This window comes from Myxine glutinosa, chromosome 2 (genome assembly GCF_964187855.1).
Source record: "Myxine glutinosa chromosome 2, kmMyxGlut1.1, whole genome shotgun sequence".
Classification (NCBI taxonomy): domain Eukaryota; kingdom Metazoa; phylum Chordata; class Myxini; order Myxiniformes; family Myxinidae; genus Myxine; species Myxine glutinosa.
Window position 1 is genome coordinate 60,100,415 of NC_136262.1, and position 23,128 is coordinate 60,123,542.

The 23,128-nt window shown below is 39.8% G+C and overlaps 1 protein-coding gene across 9 annotated transcripts in view; it reads right to left on the reverse strand.

Moving 5' to 3' along the window:
* The window catches only part of LOC137421761 (DNA (cytosine-5)-methyltransferase 3A), a 240,098-nt gene that overhangs the window by 108,848 nt on the left and 108,122 nt on the right, over positions 1–23,128 (reverse strand). For 8 of the 9 annotated variants that reach the window (XR_013622675.1, XM_068108127.2, XM_068108125.2 and 5 more), the window contains 2 exons: positions 14,728–15,112; positions 3,467–3,564 (listed from right to left, as the gene is read on the reverse strand). Coding sequence is in view for 8 of the 9 variants with exons in the window: in XM_068108127.2 (XP_067964228.2) it covers positions 3,467–3,564; positions 14,728–15,112 (483 nt within the window). In the remaining variant the exon portion in view is untranslated. The remainder of the gene's footprint in view (positions 1–3,466; positions 3,565–14,727; positions 15,113–23,128) is intronic. The other variant, XM_078773340.1, reaches the window with a different exon arrangement.

The following is a 23,128-nucleotide window of genomic DNA, read 5'->3' on the forward strand; positions in this document are numbered from 1 at the left end:
AGGTGAAAACTCTCCTTACACTGAGGTGCCAATGACCCAGGAGGAGGCCATTCGGCCTATCAATGCCTGTACTATATTTGGCAGCATATGGTTGTTTGTCCATGCTCTGTCCTTTTTTAATGTTGACAGGGAAGCAGCAGGTACCATTTTTAGTCTTTGGTTATCATCCATAATCTTTGCCAGGGTAAGGTTCGAACCACCGACTTCCCAGACTCAGAATGGGCACTCTAAGCATTATATATGTCACTGAACCCCCAAACCATCTCGGATGCTGTGAAGTGTGTGCGGGACTTGTGACTTCAGGTAACGGTACGAAGCAGGTGGTTTTCATTTGCAGGAGGTTCTGCCTGAAAAATTCTGTTCTGCTTGAAAAATTCTGTTCTGCTTGAAAAATTCTGTTCTGCCTGAAAAATAAGTGCCATTTCATGCACTTGATCTCCCCTTCTTAATGCACCAGGTTATGTAATGCACCTTTATTTTGTTTTTTTTTTTCCATCTGGTCTTTTCTTACGTCCTGTTTTTCCTTCTTTATAAACTCATTTCGTTTCTTAGTTCTGGCAGAATATGATTTCATTCCTATATTTTTGCATTCGCAGTGGTATACAAGAAGTCAGTTTATATCAGCTGTTATCCGCATAATAATATTCACTGTAGTCGTCATTTGCTGTTTTCCCGTAAATGTAAACTTCATTGAGGCACAGTCATGCCAACACAGAGATTTTTCTACAAAAAAGGATGTGCAAGGGCCTTCTCGTTTATGAAATCACACATTTTGGTCATCAAACAGTCGATGGTCCACTTGAAGAAAAGCGAAACTCAGATTTTAAAAAAATGATAATTATGAAATTATCATTATCAAATTTTCACTTTGCATCCTTATTTTAAAAGACACACAATTAAACAGCAAATGCAGCTTGCTGAATTTTCCTGTAATTTCTGTAGAGGCTGCTAAATCTTACCTTTGTAGGTTTATGATTCGTTGTCAAACATCACGTGGTTATAAAGGTGAGCCATGTATCTAAAGTGGCAATGGTTGCCTGAACATAAGTTAAAGGGAAATTTACCAAGATACATTTTTCAACTAGAGCAATGCGACTGTCATGAACATGCCTCCACATAGTCTATGTTCGTGAGAATGGGTAGATGATGCCCTCATCAACTGTCCTAAAAATAAGCAAGCTTAGTTTAAGTCCCTTCAGCTGTTTTGAAGTATCACATTTTTACCACAGGAGAGGTTTCAGATCAATTGTTGAAGCATTTTCGGAGAAGGGATTTTTTTAAAATATCGGCATTCAAGCTAATAAGGGTGCCAAACCACGTGACATATGACATCAAAAATGTACACTCTGTATATGTATGGGTAGGGGATCACATTTGTGAAGTTTCGTGTTGATCGGATAAGGTTCGTTTTTCTATCCAAGATGGCTGCCAAACAACGTGACCTACGACGCCATCATTTTCAAACTATATGTAATAATGGTGTTACATGATATTTGTAAAATTTCGCATCAATAGGTTAAGCAGTTTTAGAGATATAATTATTTAATATTTTCCTTCAATCCAATATGGCTGCCAAACCATGTGACCTATAATGTCATAAATGTAATATTTCAATACAAATGGGTCAGAGATCATGTGCATGGAATTTCTGATTTTTAGGATAAGGAATTCGATTAAAACATTTTTGGCTGGTATACCGCTTCACCTATGATGTCATCATTATCATTCTTTTGTTCCCCATTGGGAGTACTTGACAATGTGCCACGTTTCAAATTTTTGCATTCAGTGGTTTCCGAGAAATAATGTTTAATTATTTGCTTTTAATCCAAGATGGCTGCCATACCACGTGAACTATGACGTCACAATTATCATAAAAGCATTCTGCATGGTTGTCACTCCTACCCTGAAAGTTTCGTCTCAATCGGACATGTGGTTGCTGAGAAAAAACAGGTTTAGCCCGTACGGACGGATGGACGGACGGACAACCCGAAGACATATAATGCCTCCGGCGACTTTGTCGGTGGAGGCATAAAAAGCTGCACGTGACTTGCAAAGGCAAACAAAGCAGAACATTAACCAGGCATTCCAATGACCAATCAACCATAAGAACATTTAACCACGTAATCAACCAGCCGAGTATCACGATATTACTCCAAAAGGCTTGTGCATGGGTCCTTTCTTGGTAATCTAATGAAGTTCTATGTTTTATGGGGTGGATGAAACCACAGCTATCATATGCTTTCTGGAATATGAAGAGACGCTTGCTCGGGACAATGTGTCATCAGGAAAAGGCTCAAGATGTGGGTCAATGAGGAAACTAATGACGGGCAATAGAAAGGAAGAATCATTTAAAAAACGAAATGACTCATGGCTTTCATTCAATTGAAGAATGAAACCAAATCTAACGCGCACACACACACACACACACACACACACACACACACACACACACACACACACACACACACACACACACACACACACACACACACACACACACACACACCTATCTCGTTTTTTCATTTCTGTTCCTCACAATTCTATCCCTCTCTTTCATTCACAAACATACACACACACACACACACACACACACACACACACACACACACACACACACACACACACACAAACACACACATCTCGTTTTTTCATTTCTGTTCCTCACAATTCTATCCCTCTCATTCCCAAACATACACACACACACACACAAACACACACACACACACACACACAAACACACACACACACACACACACACTTAATTAATTGTACAGTATCGGTTGTTCCTAAACTTAAATAATTTAAAGGATTGTTGTAAATGATGTTAATTTTACAAAATCCCATATTCAACTTTATTTAAATTGTAAACCTCAAACATAGTTTCTCCACCTAAAGCAAGAACTTTAACCCGTAAGCAAATGACTAGTTTCCCGACTGCATGGATCATCAGCTGGGCACCGTTCTTCCTCGAGGTTTCGATCCTTTCAGCCCAGGACCTCTCCAAACGACGGATCCACAACCTCGATCATGGATCCACATCAATAGATGGTACATCAGTAGATCCACAACCTCAGTTGCGTCCAGGCAGTCAGTCAACCCATCAATGCAACATCACTTATTCCAATTTTACTCGCAATAGGATTTAATGTGTTATCATATATTTATAACTTCCCTTACACACTCGATAATATGATAATATCATTAAATCATTCACATCTTACCCTTAAACACATCAATCGACCAAACAGCATGACCACAGCACCTACCTTTCTATCACCACCTACCTACACACACACACACACACACACACACACACACACACACACACACACACACACACACTTAATAGCAGAGTAGACTTCCAGATGAGTTCATCCAAAGACCTCCTCCACACCCATTACCGACATTCAAACCAACAGGAACTCTCAACACATTATGCAATGGCGATGTTGCCTTTTCTGCTCACCCTTCCGCTGTCATCACTGCCGAGTGATACAGTCATGTCTTCCTGCTCCTTGCTTGGCTCCGCACATGGCCTGGCCTCGTCCTGCATCTTGCAGGAATCTATGCCAGGGGCACATTCAGCACAAATAACAGTTTGCAGAACAATTTTGTGAGAAAAAAGGATTAAAACAAATCAGCCTTACTCTGCCAACACCTAACGCAGGAAGTTGAGGATAGTGTCTTCTCTGGAAGATGGCCAAATGGAATTTTCAATCCCTAGACAGTGCCTGATTCTTTCTTTATACGGAATATGCATTTGCTCTTAGTGGGCTGGAAGTATACTGCCTGGCATCCAGCCTCAGAAACAAATAAAGTGTTATTGTAAATATTCATCCAGAGTTTAGTCTTTTTTATTCTACAGTAACAAATCTAAAGGATGAGCTTGTACATACTTCACATGTAGCTAGGACAAAGACATACATCACTTGTGGACAAATCAACAGAGTATATAAGAATGGCACTCGGTAGAGCGCATACCTCCGCTAGGATGAACAGTTTACGATTTGTATCCACTGAAAGACCGGATCTGGATTCGGACCTGAACCAAAATCTAATCAGCTTATTCTTGTCGACAAACCAACTCATCCACCAAGTTTTGTCCTAATCTGTCCACAACGTTTTAAAATATCATACTATATATCGAGTTTGGTTATATCACTCAATAATGGGGAAGAATCACTTTTTTAAAATTTCATTCTCGTATCCAGATCCAGATTCGGATCTTCGCCAAAATCGAATTGATGTGTTCTTGTGAAACACCCAACCTCTCCATCAAGTTTCGATCGAATCCGTCCACAACTTTTTGAGATATCGTGCTTTTATATTGATTTTGCCCCATCGCTCAATGGTGAAGATCACTTACAAATTCTAAGATCCAGATCCAGATCGGATCAGCACCAAAATCATTTTGGCCTTGTCACATAGTCAACTTCTCCACTAAATTTCGTCCCAATCCATCCACAACTTTGTGAAATATCCTGTTCACAAACAGCCAGACAGACAAACTAACTAACAAACAAGAAGATGTCATGCAGAGCACGATACTTGCAAAATTCACCCCTCCCCCCAAAAAATGTTGTCATATATACATCAAATTGTCAATTTCATTAAGGTTAAAATTGACAAACTTAATCAAAGCTCAGGTCAATCGGATTAAAATTGATGATTTTTTTAGATGAAAATTGATTTTAGAAGTTTGACCTTGAGTTGGCCTTTGACCTTTTGACCTCAAAAATAGTTGGTTTCCCAATTCAATGATGCACTATGTAATTGCTGCTTAATTTTAAAGGTAATAAGATAAAAAGTGACGATTTTTCAGGTGAAAATTGATGATTTTAAAAGTTTTGACCTCAAAATCAAAAGGCTTCTCAATTGTGACAACCTCTAAATTTCACTAGTGAAGTTTCATGACGATCGGTTTAGAATTGTGACCTGCAGGCAGGCGAGTGACAAACAAACAGACAGACAAACAAACAAGAAGATGTCATACAGAGCACGATAATTGCAAAATCCACCCCCTCGCCCCCCCCCCCCTCCCCCCACGCCCCCAAAAAGGATGCCATTGATCCATCAAATTGTCTATGTCATCAAGATTAAAATTGATGATCTTGATCAAAGCTCGGGTTAATAGGATGGAAAGTGCCAATTTTTCAGATTAAAATTGATGATTTTAGAAGTTTCACATTGAGTTGACCTTTGATATTTTGACCTTTTGACCTCAAAAATATATGGTTTCCCAATTTAGTGACTCAATATACAAATGCTTTTCAATTTTCAAGTCAATCGGATGAAAATTGACAGCTTCTCCAATGAAAATTGATGATTTTGGAAGTTTGACCTTGAGTTGACCTTTGACCTTTTGACCTCAAAAGTAGTTGGTTTTCCAATTTATTGACTGGATATACAAATGCTGTTCAATTTTCAAGTCAATCGGATTAACAATGGCGATTTTAGAAATTCGACCTCCAGATCACCTTTGACCTGTGACCTTAAAGGCAATAGGCTTCTCAAGTGTGACGACCTCTACAACTTGGTGAAGTTTCATGACGATCGGTTTAGAATTGTGACCTATAGGCCGGTGACAAACAAACAGACAGAATAACAAACGCAACCGACCAATATACTTGAAAAATCTTCAATTTTGCAAGTAAAAAACAAGAAAGAGCAATCAGAGATTGCAGACCCTCACCAGGATGTGTTTTTAGTGGTTTTTAAGGCTGTGTTAAAACAAATATGGCGGCCGAACCACATGACCGATGACGTCATCATTGTTTTTTTTCCACAAATTTATCCCTAGATGACGATCAACAATTTTCATCTTGATCGGATTAAGTTTTGTTCTTGTCGAATTATTACGTCATAATGTAGGCACCAATGACATCATCATTAACATATTTTATTCCCCATGGAGAGTTCTTTATAATGAGCTATGTCTCAACTTTTTCTATGCAGCGCTTTCGGAGATATAGAGTTGCAACGTTTTTCGGTTTTTCCAAGATGGCGCCCTACCACATGACATATGACATCATAATCATTTTAAAATGCTTCAGGTGGAGGTGCACCTATCGTGAAAATTTCCTGTCAATCGGACTAACGGTTGCAGAGAAAATCACATTTATTCTGCGCGGACAAACAGACAAACAGACAGACAGACAAACAGACAAACATACAAACGGACTCAAATGCAATAACCTCTCCTCTGATGAGGGTAACAAGAAATATGTCATGCATAGCACGATACTTGCAAAATCCCTAAAATTGTTGTTGACCTTTGGCCTATGTTGACCTTTTGACCGTTTGACCTCAAAATCAATAGGCCTCTTCCTTATGACCAACCCTACCATTTGGTGAGGTTTCATCAAGATTGGTTTAAAAGTGGGACCTGTAGGTGATTACATAAAATTGTCCATTTCATTAAGATTCAAATTGATCTTAATCAAAACTCGGGTCAATCCGATGAAAATTAATTATTTTTTTGGTGAAAATTTATGATTTCATAAGTTTGACCTTGAGTTGACCTTTTGACCTAAAAATCCAATGCCGATACGCTATATAGATGATTTGACCTTAGTGATGCACTATGCAATTGCTCTTTAATTTTCAGGTTAATCAGACGAAAATTGACGATTTTTCAGATGAAAATTGGCCATTTCTAGAAGTTTGACCTTCAATTGACCTTTGACATTTTGACCTGAAAATAGTTGGTTTCCCAATTCAGTGACTCGATATGCAAACCCTGTTCAACTTTCAAGTCAATCGGATGAAAAATTATGATTTTAGAAGTTTGACCTCAAGATGACTTTTGACCTTTGACCTCAAAATCAATAGGTTTCTCAGTTGATGACTTTGACCTCAAAATCAATAGGTTTCTCAGTTGTGAATACCTCTACAACTTGGTAAAGTTTCAGATGATCGGTTTAAAATTGTGACCTGCAGGCGATTGACAGAGAAATAGACAGACAGACAAAAAGACAGAATAACAAAGTCGACCAACGAATATACTTGAAAAATAATCGATTTTTTCAAGCAACAACCAGACAGACAAACAGACAGGGGTGAAAACATAACCTCCATCCATCTTCAGTGGTGTAGGTAATGAATTTTGAACTGCACAAGAGAACAAATGCATGATCAGAAAGCTCATGAGGTGAGCATCTAATTGAGCTATCCTGCTGTTCCTCATTATACAACACCCTAATCCACAATGGACATCTCCAATCCAAATAGTCAAACAAGCTAAAGTCTGCTTAACTTCTGATAACTGATGAAGTCGAGCACATTCGTGCCGATACGCTATATAGCCTCTACATTAACAAATGAAGGAACAATACATGCAAACTTTGGTGGTATACAGTGCCCCCCATAAGTGTTGGAACAATAAAGTCAAATTTGTTATTATTGATATATACTCTATTAATTTGGATTTGAGATCAAAAGATGAATAAAAGGCAAAAGTGCAAAAGATGAGCTTTCATTTCTTGGTAATTTTATGCATATATGTTTTACCATTGTAGAACAATAGCACTTTGTGTGCTCCATCCCCCTATTTTAGGTAAGCATAAGTATTGTGACAGATTAACTTAAAGTAAATTATAATTAGTATAAGTAGTATAATAGTTAGTATGTTGTTGCATATCCCTTGCATGCAATAACTGTATCAAGCCTGTGACCCATTGACATCACCAAACTCTTGGTATCTTCCTTTGAGATGATTTGCCATGGCTTTACTGCAACCATTTTCAGTTGTTTGTTTTGGAGGATTTCTGACTTTAGTCTCCTCTTCAGCAAGTGAAATGCATGCTCCATTGGATTTAAATCAGGAGATTGACTTGGCCAGTCTCAAACCTTCCATGTTTACCCCCTGATAAACTCCTTGGTTGTGTCCGCACTGTATTTTGGGTCATTGTCTTGCTGCATGGTGAAGTGCCACCCAATGAGTTTGGAGGCATTTTCTTGTACACTGACAGACAAAATGTTTCTGTGCACTTGCGAATTAATTCTGCTGCTGCCATCATTAGTTGCATCATCAATAAAGATGAGTGAGCCCGTTTCAGAGGCAGCAAGTCAAGCCCAAGCCATACCACTACCTCTACCATGCTTCACGGATGAGGTACTATGCTTTGGATCATACACAGTTCCTTCTGTTCTCCACACTTTCGCCTTTCCCTCACTTTGGTAAAGGTTTATCTTGGTCTCATCTGTTCCAGAACTCCACTGGCTCACCTCTGTACTTGTTGGCAAATTTTAATCTGACCTTTATATTTTTTGATGCGATGAGAAGTTTGCATCTTGCGGTGTAGCCTTTGTGATTCTGCTGTCAAAGTCTTCTGCGAACGGTAGATTGTGATACTTTCACACCTGCACTCTGGAGGTTGTTGATTATGTCACTGACATTTGTTTTAGGATTTTTCTTCACAGCTCCGATGATTTTTCTCTCATCCACTGCAGTTGTTTTATTTGGCAGACCTGGCCATTGTCTATTTGACATTTGTGGTTTCTTTGTTTTTCAAGATTTTCTGAATTGTTGTATTTGCTATGCCCAATTTTTGAGCTATGGTTGTAATTTAATTCTTCTGTTCTTTCACCTTCCAAATTGCATGCTTTTCTTTCACAGACAGTTATCTGGTCTCCATGTTGGTTTATGCCGACTGACTCCAAAGGTAGACTCCCAAGGCAAAAGCAAAGGCTAAAACCAAGACTAGAAATTCACAGCTCTTTTATGTGTGAATGATCAATGCAATGAGAAACACCTGAGCACCAAGAAACACCTGTCAGTCATTTGTTACAATACTTATATGCTTTCCTAAAATGGAGGACTGAACATAAAAAGTGCTATTGTTCTCCAATGGTAAAACACATGCATAGAAATACCAATAAATAAAAGCTGGACCTGTATTATTACCTCATACGCATCTTTTGATCTCAAATACAATTTATTGAGTATATAGCAATTATAACAAATTTGACTTCATTTTTCTAATACTTATGGAGGGCACTGTATCTCACCAAAAGTATGTGTATGTATATATACACACATATATATATATATATATATATATATATATACTGTATATATATATATATATATTTATATATATATATATATATATATATATATATATATATATATATATTTATATATATATATATATATATATATATATATATATATATATATATACATACATATATACATACATATATATATATATATATATATATATATATATATATATATATATATATATATATATATATATATATATATATATGCAACGGTATTCGTTTCCTCAAGTATGAGAGTGAACATTGGCATGGTTTGTAAGGAGATTTCCATTTATATTGTCAAAAGAATTGAAATGCCAAGTTGGACAATTGGATGATTTCATGATGTGGGGAGCAAACGTTCAGCTATACTCATCAGTAAGAAGTAATGCCCTCATTTCTTGAAAATAACCAAACTTTGCACATTTGTTATTTCTTATATTCTACCTACATTTGTTTTTATTCTGAAGGCAAGACTCATGGAAACGCTGAAAGAGAATGCGCAAAGGCATAATAGATGCCTTTCATTGGGAAGCCTAATAATTTTCAGATGCCTAATAGATGCCTAATAACTTCACTGGGAAGTGAAGATGGTAGAAGTGAACAAGCATACATGGATGCACCGCAGCACAAAGAGACGATGGGTTGCAGGTAAAATGACGTCAGGAGATCACTGATTGGAGATGGGATTGAAGGGAGACATGGGAGAGACCATGAGGTGGTGGTGGGCAGCAAGCTTGAAGGGGAAAGTACGAGACCACTGACAGTGGAAGATGGTTACACATGTGAGAGAAGAGAGGTGAATGAGTGGAGGAAGAGAGTTAGGTTTAGACGCAGGAAGGCTAACAAGGTAAGGGAACCAGTGTGGTCTGGACGAGGAATGGAAGCTGCAGAGCAACATGACCAGAAGAGAAATAACTAAAGAGTGAGCGCGAAATACAGGGTTAGCCCTTGCAGGAAAAAGTTGTTGCAAAAATATTTTGCCAAAGCCGGTGCAGTCATTGGAGCGTTAACATCAGCAAGCAGAAAAAGTATGCCCAAGAGTCAAAATCCTGGCTGAGATGCTCTGGCTGTCACAAACATACGTAAGGAAATGCGTCGCAGGGTAAATTCCCTCGACGCAAAATGAAATCACTTCTCTACGCTTCGTTTCGTTTCACCGGGCGAAGTGAACCAAATGAGCAGCTCGTATAAGCTTGTCCCAAAGAAGCTAGTCTGCAGACAAGTGCACAAATTTCCGCCAAGGCCCTGCTTCGCCACACTTTCCCTTTTCTGGGAATTTCCTGGACATTTCTGCCTCGCGCCAGATTACGACCGCGAGATATTAGAAGGGAACAAGTTTCGGCCGAGCATGCCTGAACCAAGCATGGGTAAATATGAATAATAAATGTACGATGGCTACTGTGATTGTAGATCGAATGGTTTAAACAGAAGTACTGAATGGCTCTCCTTACAGGATGATGCAGATGATGGTAGGATGACAGGACCAGGTTACAATGGCAGAGGGTAGATGGTGTAGCACTTACAAATGATCTCTCTCGTCTGGGTTGGACTCCTGAACGGACAATAACCTGTCGGATTGGTGCTTCACAGGCAGAACGATGCAACACAACATGCGCCGTCCCTCGGATGGACCTTCAGCCTGGTGTCCTATATATTTCATAAGTTGGTGGACATAAAACATCCCTGCACTTCCTGCCCAATATGCTTATGATAGGATATGATGACAGAACTTATCTTTACTTACATTTATCTTACTTTCTGAAAATTTGGTAATTTAGCTTTTTTTCTGAATTTTTTTTTCCTGTCCTTGTGTTTAAAAAAGGGAAAGCAATGTTCTTTACATTTGATTGTTCAGTGGTTAAGGAACGACAAGGTTGATGAAGAGTTTAAGTGACTGGTGCAACTGATTCAATAACAACTAGAAAGCATCTGAAAATGCAAAGCCCCTCCACGTCTGTTTGTATTCACATGTCTTCTTCTTCCTCTTCCATATGCTAAAAATAACGCAAACAGTTAGAATAAATAAAAAAATTAAAATTGATGATTTTATGCAGCCTTCAACTTTGAGCTTTATATCTAAAAAATAATCAGCTTCTAGCTTTTGTTTGGTGAACCAATTCAGTGACCCAATATACAAAGTCTTAAAATTTCAGGTCAATTGGATGAAAATTTGTGATTTTATGTGATGCTGATCTTAGACCTTTTGCCAAAATTAATAATTTTCCTTCTCCGTATTATCATAATAAAGCTTTGGTTAAAATTTGACAACAATAGCTGAAATGGTAAAAAAAAAGTTATGGCCCGGATAGACGGACATACAGACAGAAAGACAGAAAGACACACAGAAGTGATTACAATACCAGCAGGAGATGGGCTAACTAGAATGGTACTTGGTAGAGTGCATTCCTACGCCAAGCTGAATAGTTTACGTTTTGTATCCCACTGATAGAGTGGATCTGGATTCGGACCTTAACCAAAATCATATCGGTTTGTTCTTGTCATATATTCAACTCATCCACATAGTTTAGTCTAAATCCTTCCATAACATTTTGAAGTATACAACAACAACAACAACAGGCATTTTAAGGCCATTTCCCCTGCAAGAGCGGGGGTTAGCCTTGCGGTCCCCATGACAATGTTCTCCATTTTGCCCTGTTTTCTGCATCTCCCCTTGTTAACCCCCTTGCCCGCATTTCTTCTTCGACCATCTTTAGCCAAGTCTTTCTCGGTCTTCCCCGTCCTCTACTTCCTTCTACGTTCATTTCCATCACTCTTTTCAACCAGTCACTTTCATCCTTCCTCAACACATGACCAAACCATCTCAACCTGTTTCTCTTCACAGCATCCATCACAGGCTCTATTCCCATAATCTTTCGCAATTCATCATTTGTCTTCCTCTCTCTCAACGATACTCCACACATCCACCGAACCATTCGCATTTCCACCCTTTCCAGCCTTCGTTGCTGCTCTACGTTCATTACCCATGTCTCACTCCCATAAATCATAACACTTCTCACACATGCAGCATACACCTTTCTCTTCAGCTTCAATGACACTCCCCTCCTCGTCAGCATGCCACTCAGTTCCCGAAACTTCTTCCATGCACATCTCACTCTAGCAACCGTTGCCGAGTCTGATCCACCTTCTCCATTCGGCATGTCTCCAAGGTAACAAAATGTTTTCACACCTTCCAGCTTCACGCCATCTCCAAGATCCAACTCAACATTTCCTCCATCTGCAGCTCCCTCTGTGCACACCTTACACTTGAATGTAGCTGCCACACTGGTTAATGACCCTCTCAAACCACTACATTTTTGAAGAACCCACTCAGCGCACATTGTACATTGAATGGAATTCACTCCGATACCTTTCCTGCACACAGCACACGGCCACTTCCCAGTTCTTTCCACCTCACCACATGCTTTACCACTTGCCATCACCTTCGTTTTTCCGATATTCACCTTCAGACCTTTTGTCTCCATACATTCCTTCCATTTGTTCATCTTCTCCTTCAGTCCATCCATACTTTCTGCAATCAACACCAGATCATCTGCATACAACAACTCCCACGGTAAACCCTCCTTTACGTTCTGAGCCAGCACCTCCATCACAGCTACAAATAGTAGTGGACTTAGTACCGACCCCTGATGCACTCCCACCTTCACCTCAAACTCACCACTGTTCCCGTCCTTCGTCCTTACAGCTGTGCGCACTCTTTTGTACATTGCCATCACTACTCTGATCAACCATTCCTCCACTCCTAACATTTTGAAGTATCATGTCTATCTATCATGTCTATCATGTCTGTCTATCATGTCTATATATTGTCTTTGGCCCCACCTCTCAATGGTGAAGAATCACTTTTTAAAAAATTGAAAAAATTATCGTATCCGGATCCATATTCAGATCTTCACCAAAATTGAAGCAATTCGTACATGTCACACACACAACCTCTCCACCAAGTTTCGGCCAAATATGTCTGCAACCTTTTTGAGATAACCTTTTCACAAACAAACAGAGAGACAAACAAACAGACAGACAGGGGTGGAAACATAACTTCCATCCACCTTTGGTGGCGGAGGTAACTAGGAAACTGGAACAGCCAAACAACCTCGGCCTTTTTCTTACTTAACAAAAGAATGATGAGTATATTCATGTTATAAATTCTGTACATATAAGACAAAAATAGTCCGAAAGGACAGGAGAACAATGAGAACCAGGAGATACAGTAAAGTAAGGGTAAAGCGATAAGGTTGAAAGGGAACCTGTGAAATATGGGCACGTGATGAAAAGAAATCCTACAAATTTGCTGAAATAAAACTGAATGGCCATGTTTTGGAACGTTTGGAACGTTTGCAATTAATTATTGATACAGTCAAATTGAACAATTGTAGTGAAGTCTGCTCTATTAACAGCAAGTGATAAAGGGCATCGAGTCTTGTATTAATTTGGTATAAGTTAGTGAAGTTACACCGAATGATGGTTCCAAGAATACTCATTTCCTGTCCTTCTGTAAACACGGAATTTCCTCCACCACATAGTGCAATTCCTCGTTCCCCATGTTTAGCCTCAGGTGAAATATAAGTGCGTTTATTTATTAACTAACACTCGAAAATCAAGTGCGTTTATTTATTAACTAACACTCCAACATCAAATAGGTAATAACAGTAGCTCACAATAGTCCTTAAACAGTGCACTGGGATCTGAGTCTTTCAACTAAACTTGCGATTTCAACTTATGCAATTCAAATAAATTTTATTATCACAACGAGGTTGGGTTAGCCATTCCAAACATCTGTTTCTGGTGAATCTGCCACAAGGCAGTCTCAGTGCTATCAAAGCGGTCTCATGGAAACAATTACACTGGGTGATTCCCTTTTGCCTTAGAGTGGTAGACGGGGCAGGAATTTGGAACATGTTTAGGGCACTTAGCGGCAAACTCATGTGCTCTTCAAAAAAGATACCCTGGGATCTTTGACGTCCACCAACTAATGCCGGCAGATGAGTCCCAGCTTCACGTCCATCCGAGGCACTTTGTGATGCAAGGAGGCTGTTTTTGCTTCATGCATTGATGCGGCCCGTGAAGCACAGTTCCGATAAATTTATGGTCAGGTCTGGAATAAAATCCAGACTGGAACTACACAAAGGTAAGTGTGTTGCTATAGCCAAATGATTATAAATTTCAGGTGTGGCCCATTTCAGGCGTGGCATGTATGTGGACAATCAAATACTGATAGATATAACCAAACCAACTTTTTGATGACATTTTCATGATCAACTAAGTTTATAGCATTGTAATTACTAATATCTGTCAGTCAAATAGATTGTTATCAGGTTTCGTTCTGGCTGAATTTATGTTCTGAAAACAGCACGCAACATCGAAACGAGGGCATTGGGGTAACACTTTATCTTTGTTAATCCAAATCAACTGCTTGTCTTGCCGACAAGGCCATGAACCTGCAGCATGGTTTGAGTCAAAGCAGTTGAATACAGGCCCAGGGACCTTTCACCATCACTGCATGAAGCAAAAACAGCCTGTGGCCTATGGCAAATAAAAAACAGTCAAACAATAGTTGAAGATTTGCCAAATGCTACTGAGTCACGCTTGCTGTACCTCGGAAATATGACAAAACATGGGTCAACAGCGTGCCAAGAGGAAGGGCCGATGGCGACATACCAGCTGACAAAGCAAAGGAAGTCTTCTTCTGGCCTTTCTTTCTCGGTAGGAAAGGGATTACATCATCATCATCATCACTCTGAGACCCAACTTCATGTTTTTTGCTTTTTTCCTTCGCTTTTCTTCCCAGTGAGCCAGATTCTCGGTAGCTTGAAGAAGGCCTCTTCTCTGGCCTACCTTGCCTTCTGCTACCACCTTTGTTTTGTGGCATTTCCTTTGATTTGGTGGCCATCTTGTTTCCATATCTGCCCTTCTCTCTTCTTTCCCCATGCTGTTTCCGCTCCTGCAACTGTATATTTGTCTTGCCTGGTAGGGCCAAGCTCGCTCCAGGCTCAGAGGCCTTGTCGCATGCCATCGCTTTCTTCTGCTGCTCAACCAGACGCTTCTGCAAAAACAAGAAATGAAAAGGGAAAGCTCAAGAGAATAAACTAGAACGGCACTCAGTAGAGAGCATACCTCCACCAGGTGAACAGTTTACATTTTGTACCCCATAATAGACCAGAAATCACAATACAGAATCAAATTTAATCCAAATCCGTCCACAACCTTTTGAGATATCCTGCTATGTATCGTTTTTGGTCCGATCTCCCAATGGTGAAGAATCACTTTAAAAATTCCACTAGCCGGATCCGAATCTTCATCAAAATACAATCATTTCGTCCTTGTCACATATGCTACCTCTCTGCCAACTTTCATCCGAATCCGTGCACAACTTTTGAGATATCTTGTTCACAAACAGACAGATAGACAGACATGGGTGAAAACATAACCTCCATCTACCGTTGGTGGAAGAGGTAAAAATCATGCCATATAATTTCTGTAACATCCCAATCATTATATTTTCAAGCTTTACTGCAGACCCGTGGAGTACTCTTATGTTGCAGAAGTTGACAAAAAGTATTTTGCCAAAAAAAAATATGTTGTAATTGATTTATTATTACCTCCGCCACCAAAGGTGGATGGAGGATATGTTTTCACTCCTGTCTGTCCCTTTGTGAACAAAATATCTCAAACATTTGTTGACAAATTCGGACGAAATTTGGCAGAGATGTAGGGTATGTGACACCGACAAAATGATTAGATTTTGGTGAAGATCAGTATTTGGATCTGGCTTCTAGAATTTTATAAGTGATTCCTCACCATTGGGAGATAGGGCCAAAAACGATACATAGCAGGATATCTCAAATAGTTGTCGATGGATTTGGACGAAACTTGATGGACCAGTTGGACGTCGGACAAGGACAATTGGATTCGATTTTGGTGAAGGTCTGAACATGGATTCTGATATGACAATTATTTAATTTTTTAAGTGATTCTTCACCATTGGGAGTTACGGCCAAAAACGATACATTGCAGGATATCTCAAAAAGTTATGGATGGATTTGGACGAAACTTGTTGAACAGGTTGTGTGTGTGACAAGGAAAAATCAATTCAATTTTGGTGAAGATCCGGATCCGGATCCAGCTAGTAGAATTTTTAAAGTAATTCTTCACCATTGAGTGATATGGCCAACCAGGCGGAGGTATGCTCTCTACTGAGTGCCGTTAATGTTTTATTTTGTCTAAAAGTATTTTGCTGGTGTTTTCATACCAACCTATTACAATACTTAGGATCATAATGAAGGCAGCATATTATTGCAAAATAGATGTGGTAGGTCACATGCATGTGGGGCAGTCCGTATCGGTACACAGAGGCCAATAAAAAAAAAATATATATATAGGGGCAATTCCCCTGGGCTCACTTGGCAGGTGTGGATGACCCACAAAATATGTAACAGAGACGAAACTAAATACCTATTTTAGGGGGCAAACCGCTTGCAGACCTAGCCTTTACACCCCAATTTTTTAATGCCGTGAACAAAGTTTGATACATCACGGGGTATGAAGGTTGTGGTCAAGTTTCATCAAAATCGTGTGTGTGTAGTTTTAGAGATGAGAGCAAGTACCTATTTTGGGGGCCTCCCCCCGCCCCCCCCTCAAATAATGAGTGCATATTTTGATGCAGTAAATACACCTTTATTAGGCATCAGATATGAAGCTAATGGCCAAGTTTCATCAAAATCGTGTGTTTTGTTCAAGCGATAAAGACTGAAGTGTTTGCAGACTCGCTCACTCACTGATTTACTGACAGGCACTGCTCAATCGCAAAAGCTCATCGGACCTATATCTTACTTTAATTCACCAAATGTCTGTCCGTCTGTCTGTCCGTCCGTCCATCTGTCCGTCCGTTCGAAGGTACCGCAAAAACGGCTGAACCGATCGCAATGATATTTTGGGTGGGTAATCCTGGGATCTCCTGGAGTTAAATAGGCTATATTGTTTTTCCAATTTCAGCTTTTGCCTCCAGCATTTTCAGGTTTCGACTCCAGCATAACATTATTTTCCCAGGTGCTGCACAAACGGCTGCACCGATCGCTGCACAGCTGCACCGATCGGACTCGGTGACCACGGACAAAGACCTTTTATAAGGACATGGGTTGAATCCCTGCTTGAGAGAATGCCAACCCCCTCCCCGCCATCACGGTCGTCTCTCCAACTCACAATCCCACGAGATATGCGGAAAGGACGACCCAAAACCAATTATCTTCTTTTTGATTCGTATATAAACATCATTAAAAGTAAATAATGACTCCGGCCAAAGTTCAAATGGCGTGGGTTTCATCTCTATATGAGAGAATGCCACATAGCTATTTGGGCGGTGTATAAGCTAACAGATCGCTGTCTCCATCGATCTTGCCAAGGCCGTAACACCTTTCGGCTCAAAATCATTTTAACTCTTGACTTGGTAGTTTTTACAATGAAGGAAACATTAACAATATTGTTAAAAGTTTATTTTGTGATTAATTTGTGATTGGACTCGATTTTGTATCGAGTTCAAGTAAATGACGACATGCCGTGATGGTTTCTACTTTCTGAACGTGAACTTCGTGGATCGCCATATGCAGATTCACCACGGTCCCACGATCGATGTTTCTACACGTGAACGTACCCGTTTGTTTGCAAACGGGTACGTTTTTCATGGACTTGCTGTGCAAGTCTGACATGCGACTGAAGGTGCTACAGGAATGTGGAATTTATTGGTTTCATGCTTTAGCATTCACCGTATCTGCATTGCCTGTTTGCTTCTGGCCTCCCACCCGTGCGTAGCACGGGTATCTCACTAGTAATAATAATAATAAAAGTAATAATGATAACATTGAACTTTGGAAGCATTTTGCAGCAGCTACAGCTGCAAAACTATTTGAGATATATTCACAAACACTGTCGTGCTGCTTGACAACTTTGTATTGATCACAAATCAAGAACAGATATCACGATGTTTGGCCAGGATTTTCACTGCCAGTCAGGCAAACCCTTATCGTGATTCATTAGCAGGACACTATCAATTTTAGCATTTCCTAAACTTAATGTAGGCGTAAGGTGTGACAATACAGAGTTGTTCTCATTGGCCGGTATATTAGTTTTATTAAATTTTCCTTGCCACTGTAGTTTAATATCTAGCGATAGTTCATTTTGTGATTTATGGTGATTTGTGCCAGGAGGGTGATAAAATGTAAAATTAAGTTTAGTTGTTGGCCACCGGAAATCGAAAGCACGCTTCCACCCTGACCGCCGTGAAGAGAGCAGGGTTTTGGCGCGTTCTCAGGCCCATCCATTAACAGGGAGTGTGGATTCGCTTCTTCACCCAGGAAGACTGTTGTCTTTGGGTTCGGTTGTTATTCGGAGTTTGGAATCGAATGACCCTCGGACTCGTGTGAGCAGTAAGTGCGTCACTTGTATCTTTTGATTCAGAGTTATTAAATTATCTCAGAGATCCGTGGGCTACAGGTGTTATTACCGTTCCGATTTGATTGATTTTACCGGAACTAATGACGTGAAACGTTTGTTCACTCTTAAAAATCCGCTCTTTTGTGTTCCTCATCGGCAAAGAACGCGCCATTTTCGGTTGTCGAGTTGGTGACCTGTGCGGGCTCGTAATGGTTGTGTAATTACCTTAATCAGGTTGCGTAGGAATTGGCAAAGCAACCGATAGTAATGTATGGATGCAGCACGGAGACGCATGTTTTAGCCACAATGACGAGGGTTGGATTATTGGCGACAGTAGTTCGGAGCTATTAATGCTGGTACACAGGTTAATGTCTCGGGGAGATCCGTGGTAGCAACCTATGTGATGCTGTATTACAGTTCGGTATGCTTGATGTTATTGGTTGAAGTATTACATGGCTATTATTGTTGATACACATGTTAGTGTATCAAAATGTATTGTTTACCAAAGATGTTAATTGTTATTAATCATTATTTACCTGATTATTGTTCCGCTTGTATTTACAGAATATGTTGCTGCCCATTTTTCTTATCTTGTGTTCCCTTCAAACCAAAACATTCATTAAAATATTGGAAGAAGACCTCGAGTTGGTGTGCAACTTATAGCGGCTACATTAAGGAGAGTTGAAAACTTGAAGAACAATAATCCCAGAGGATGATTGGATTACATTCATATTCTTGACAAAACAAGGTGATAGCTCCCTCTCCCCAAATAGCCTCATTTCATCAGGGGGGGGTGGGGGCGGGGGAGACACCCGTTTTAACCGTCTCCTTTGAATATGGTATACGGACAGCTTTCACTCTTGGTGCTGTAAATTTATAATAACAAGTCAGGAGACGACGATGGTTCACGAGCGAGCGGTATTCAATGACAAAGGTCAAAACCGACATTGAAAATATATAAATAGGAATGTATTGTCTGTTATGAGACTAGTTAGCTACACAATACCGAAAATTCGGTTCGATTCCGACAACTTTGAAAATTTGACCTTTGTGACCTTGAAATGTTAAAAGGAAGGTTACTGACCTTGAAATGAGATAGAAAATAATGTATAATCAGTTATGAGGTTAGTTAGCTACACAATACCGAAAACTCGGTTCGATTCCGACAACTTTGAAAATTTGACCTTTGTGACCTTCAAAGGTCAAAGGTCGAAGATTCTGAAATTTGTTGGAAAACTTGTATTTCATGATGTATGTGATAATATAAGATCATGTATGACATTTCAGCCTATCAGGAAGCGAACAATGTAATAAAACCATAAAAAATCGACTTTTCTAAATTTCGTGACCTTGGGGCGAAAATGAAAAATCGAGCTCCGTGGGGCTAGACACATGACACTGGCCTAACCAAATACCGAAACCCCTGTCAGATTCCACCAACTCCCTCGGAGAAGATGTAGTTTGAAATCGATTACCCCCTAAAAAGACATCTTTTTCGGGCGTGGCTCCGCCCACAATGGGCGCAATACGCCCACTCTAGGCAGGACACAACTAGATCATGATATCAACCTCCCACCCAAGTTTCATCAATGTCGGATGATATCATCGAGTAGTTATGCTGCAGACACACAGACACACACCCATGACGAATATAGTGGTCACTCTGATAACTCGTGAACCAATAATAATAATAAGAAGAATATAACGAGTTATCTTACAAGGAACTTCAATGCAGGAGGACGCCATTAGGCCCATCAAAGCCTGCACTAGTATTGCCAGCCTGTAGCGTTGTTTGTCCGTGCTCCATGCTATTTAAATGCTGACAGTCAAGCAAGGAAGCAGCACGTACAGTACCATTTTTAAAGTTTTTGGTATTACTCGGCCGGGGTTCGCACCACTGACCTCCCAGACTCAGCAGACAGACACATAACCACAAAGTCTGGTAACTTGGAAGAATGCCCTGATGTTCTTTCTTATATATATATATATATATAATGTAAACACAAATATGTCAATTTTAACATTTGTAAGCGCTAATTAAGCAACAGGCCTGGTCAGGATGGCCTCAATGTATGCACACTCTCCTCTAAGCTGTCTAGCCTGGGTTGGAATCCCTATCCAGCTGTAAACGGTCATACCGGTGTTTCGCATCAATGTGTCTGCCGCCCCTCAGATGGACGTTAAACTGGGCGTCCCTTCAGCCGGTATTAGTTTTGTCGACACTAACAATCCCACAGTGTCCTTCGTGAAGAGTAGGTGAGCTATCGCTAGCACTATGAACAAATTCCAAATTCCTTCCCTGACATCTTGAGATGGAGTGGCGACCCGACCAGGATTGTAGCATAGTAACTGCTTCGGCAGCACCAATGCTCTGTGTATGGAATGATACATGATGATGATCATGATCATCATCATCATTTAAGCAACAAACTGACTTATTTTTAATTGCATGTGCATATATTTGCATGGATGTTTAGCAATTTCAAAGAAAACCTGTCCTGGATAGAGTGTGGAATGTGACCAGGATTATATGGCTGGATATGATTAATCATTTGTTGACTTCCAGTCATAAAGCTCACCATCTCTGTAAACCGAGTGCCCGTGCACAGAATAAAATGCAGTTTCAATAGAACAACAAGAAGACGTCATGCGGAGCACGATACTTGCAAAATACGCCCCCCCCCTCCCTCCCCAAGAAAAAAAAATTCCATTGATACAGCAAATTGTCCATTTCATCAAGATTAAAATTGACAATCTTGATCAAAGCTCGGGTCAATAGGAAGAAAAGTGACGATTTTTCAGATGAAAAATGATGATTTTGGAAGGTTGACCTTGAGTTGCCCTTTGACCTTTTGACCTCAAAAATAGTTGGTTTCCCTATTTAGTGACTCAATGTGCAAATGCTGTTCAACTTTCAAGTCAATCGGATGAAAATTGATGGTTTTTTCAGATAAAAAGTGATGATTTTGGAAGTTTGACCTTGAGTTGATCTTTGACCTTTTGACCTAAAAAAAGTATCTTTCCAAATTTAGTGACTCGATATGCAAATGCTGTTCAATTTTCAAGTCAATCGGTTGAGAATTGACGGCTTTTTAGATGAAAATTGATGATTTTAAAAATTTGACCTTGAGTTGACCTTTGACCTATTGACCTCAAAAATAGTATGTTTCCCAATTTAAGGATTCGATATGCAAATGCTGTTCAATTTTCAAGTCAATCGGTTGAGAATTGACGGATTTTTAGATGAAATTGATTTTTAAAATTTGACCTTAAGTTGACCTTTTGACCTCAAAAATAGTATGTTTCCCAATTTAGTGACTTGATATACAAATGTTCTTCAATTTTCAAGTCAATCGGATTTAAAATGGCGATTTTAGAAATTTGACCTCCAGATGACCTTTGACCTTTGACCTCAAAATCAATAGGCTTCTTGATTCGGACGACTTGTACAACGTGGTGAAGTTTCGTGACGATCGGTTTAGAATTGTGACCTGTAGGCCGGTGACAAACAGACAGACAAACAAACAGACAGAACCACAAACGGAACCGACCAATATACTTGAAAAATCTTCGATTTTGCAGGTAATAATGTTGCACAGCAATGGTGATGGGATTGGACTGTGGAAATAGTTATTCATTCTCTTTCCAGTTGTGGATGGTTAATCTGACAGTAACTGACAGACATGTACATGGTGCCCCTAAAGTAGTGTTTGAAGCCACTTTGTGGACACTGAACAAGTCACCATGACAAGATGTTCTCCTGCAAGAATAAATTGCTTTATACCATTACTGAAGTTACCTTATCATGACAGATATTCACTACTTCACACAGCAGGCTTGGCTGATGAGTTTGTGGAATTGGGAAATAAAAATGTGTGTTTGCATCACAGGAAAATCCAAAATCCCATCACATCACAACTTCACATGAGGCCATTCCATCTGAAGATAGCTGACAGCCATGGAAATTCAGCCCGTTCATCCAGGAAATGAAGGACAATTTGAATTCTTGCGGGACTGGGCGAGGTCGTTATCCCTTTAAGATCCAGAAAATGAGGAAGATGGACCAAAGGGATACGCAAACTAGAAACAACACAAGTTTAAAGGGCAGTGATTGAGAGAAATGTGAATGCATGAACATGAGACGATTTGGCACACAAATGTGTCCTGGACAAAAGAACTAACTATGACAGTAAACATTAAGGTTCACAAGCAGAATGCTCCTTCAGCTGTACAGTTCAGGGAGAGACCAAAAAAATATGGGCATTTAGTTTAGGATGTCTAGATTTTGCAATATTGGACCAGGCTGGTGTTACTCCTGGCAATCAGTACAGACTGGAGCAGAAAGACTTGGAAATACTTGGAATTGTTGAATGGCCTCTGCCAGAATAAATGTGAAATTTCAATTGCATTTCAATCTCATTGCTGACAAAAATCTCAGTATCACTCCCGCACTCTCTCTGTCCGAAAGAACCGTCTGGCAAACCCTACCATGTACCTTCTAAACTATCCTCTTGAAGAAGTTCATACAAGGCCTTCATCCACAGCTTGATGGAATACTGCTCTCCCTGCATGGTGCACCCTGCAGAAACATGGGGGAGACGAAACATGGAAAGACCAGAGGGTTCAAGACAAG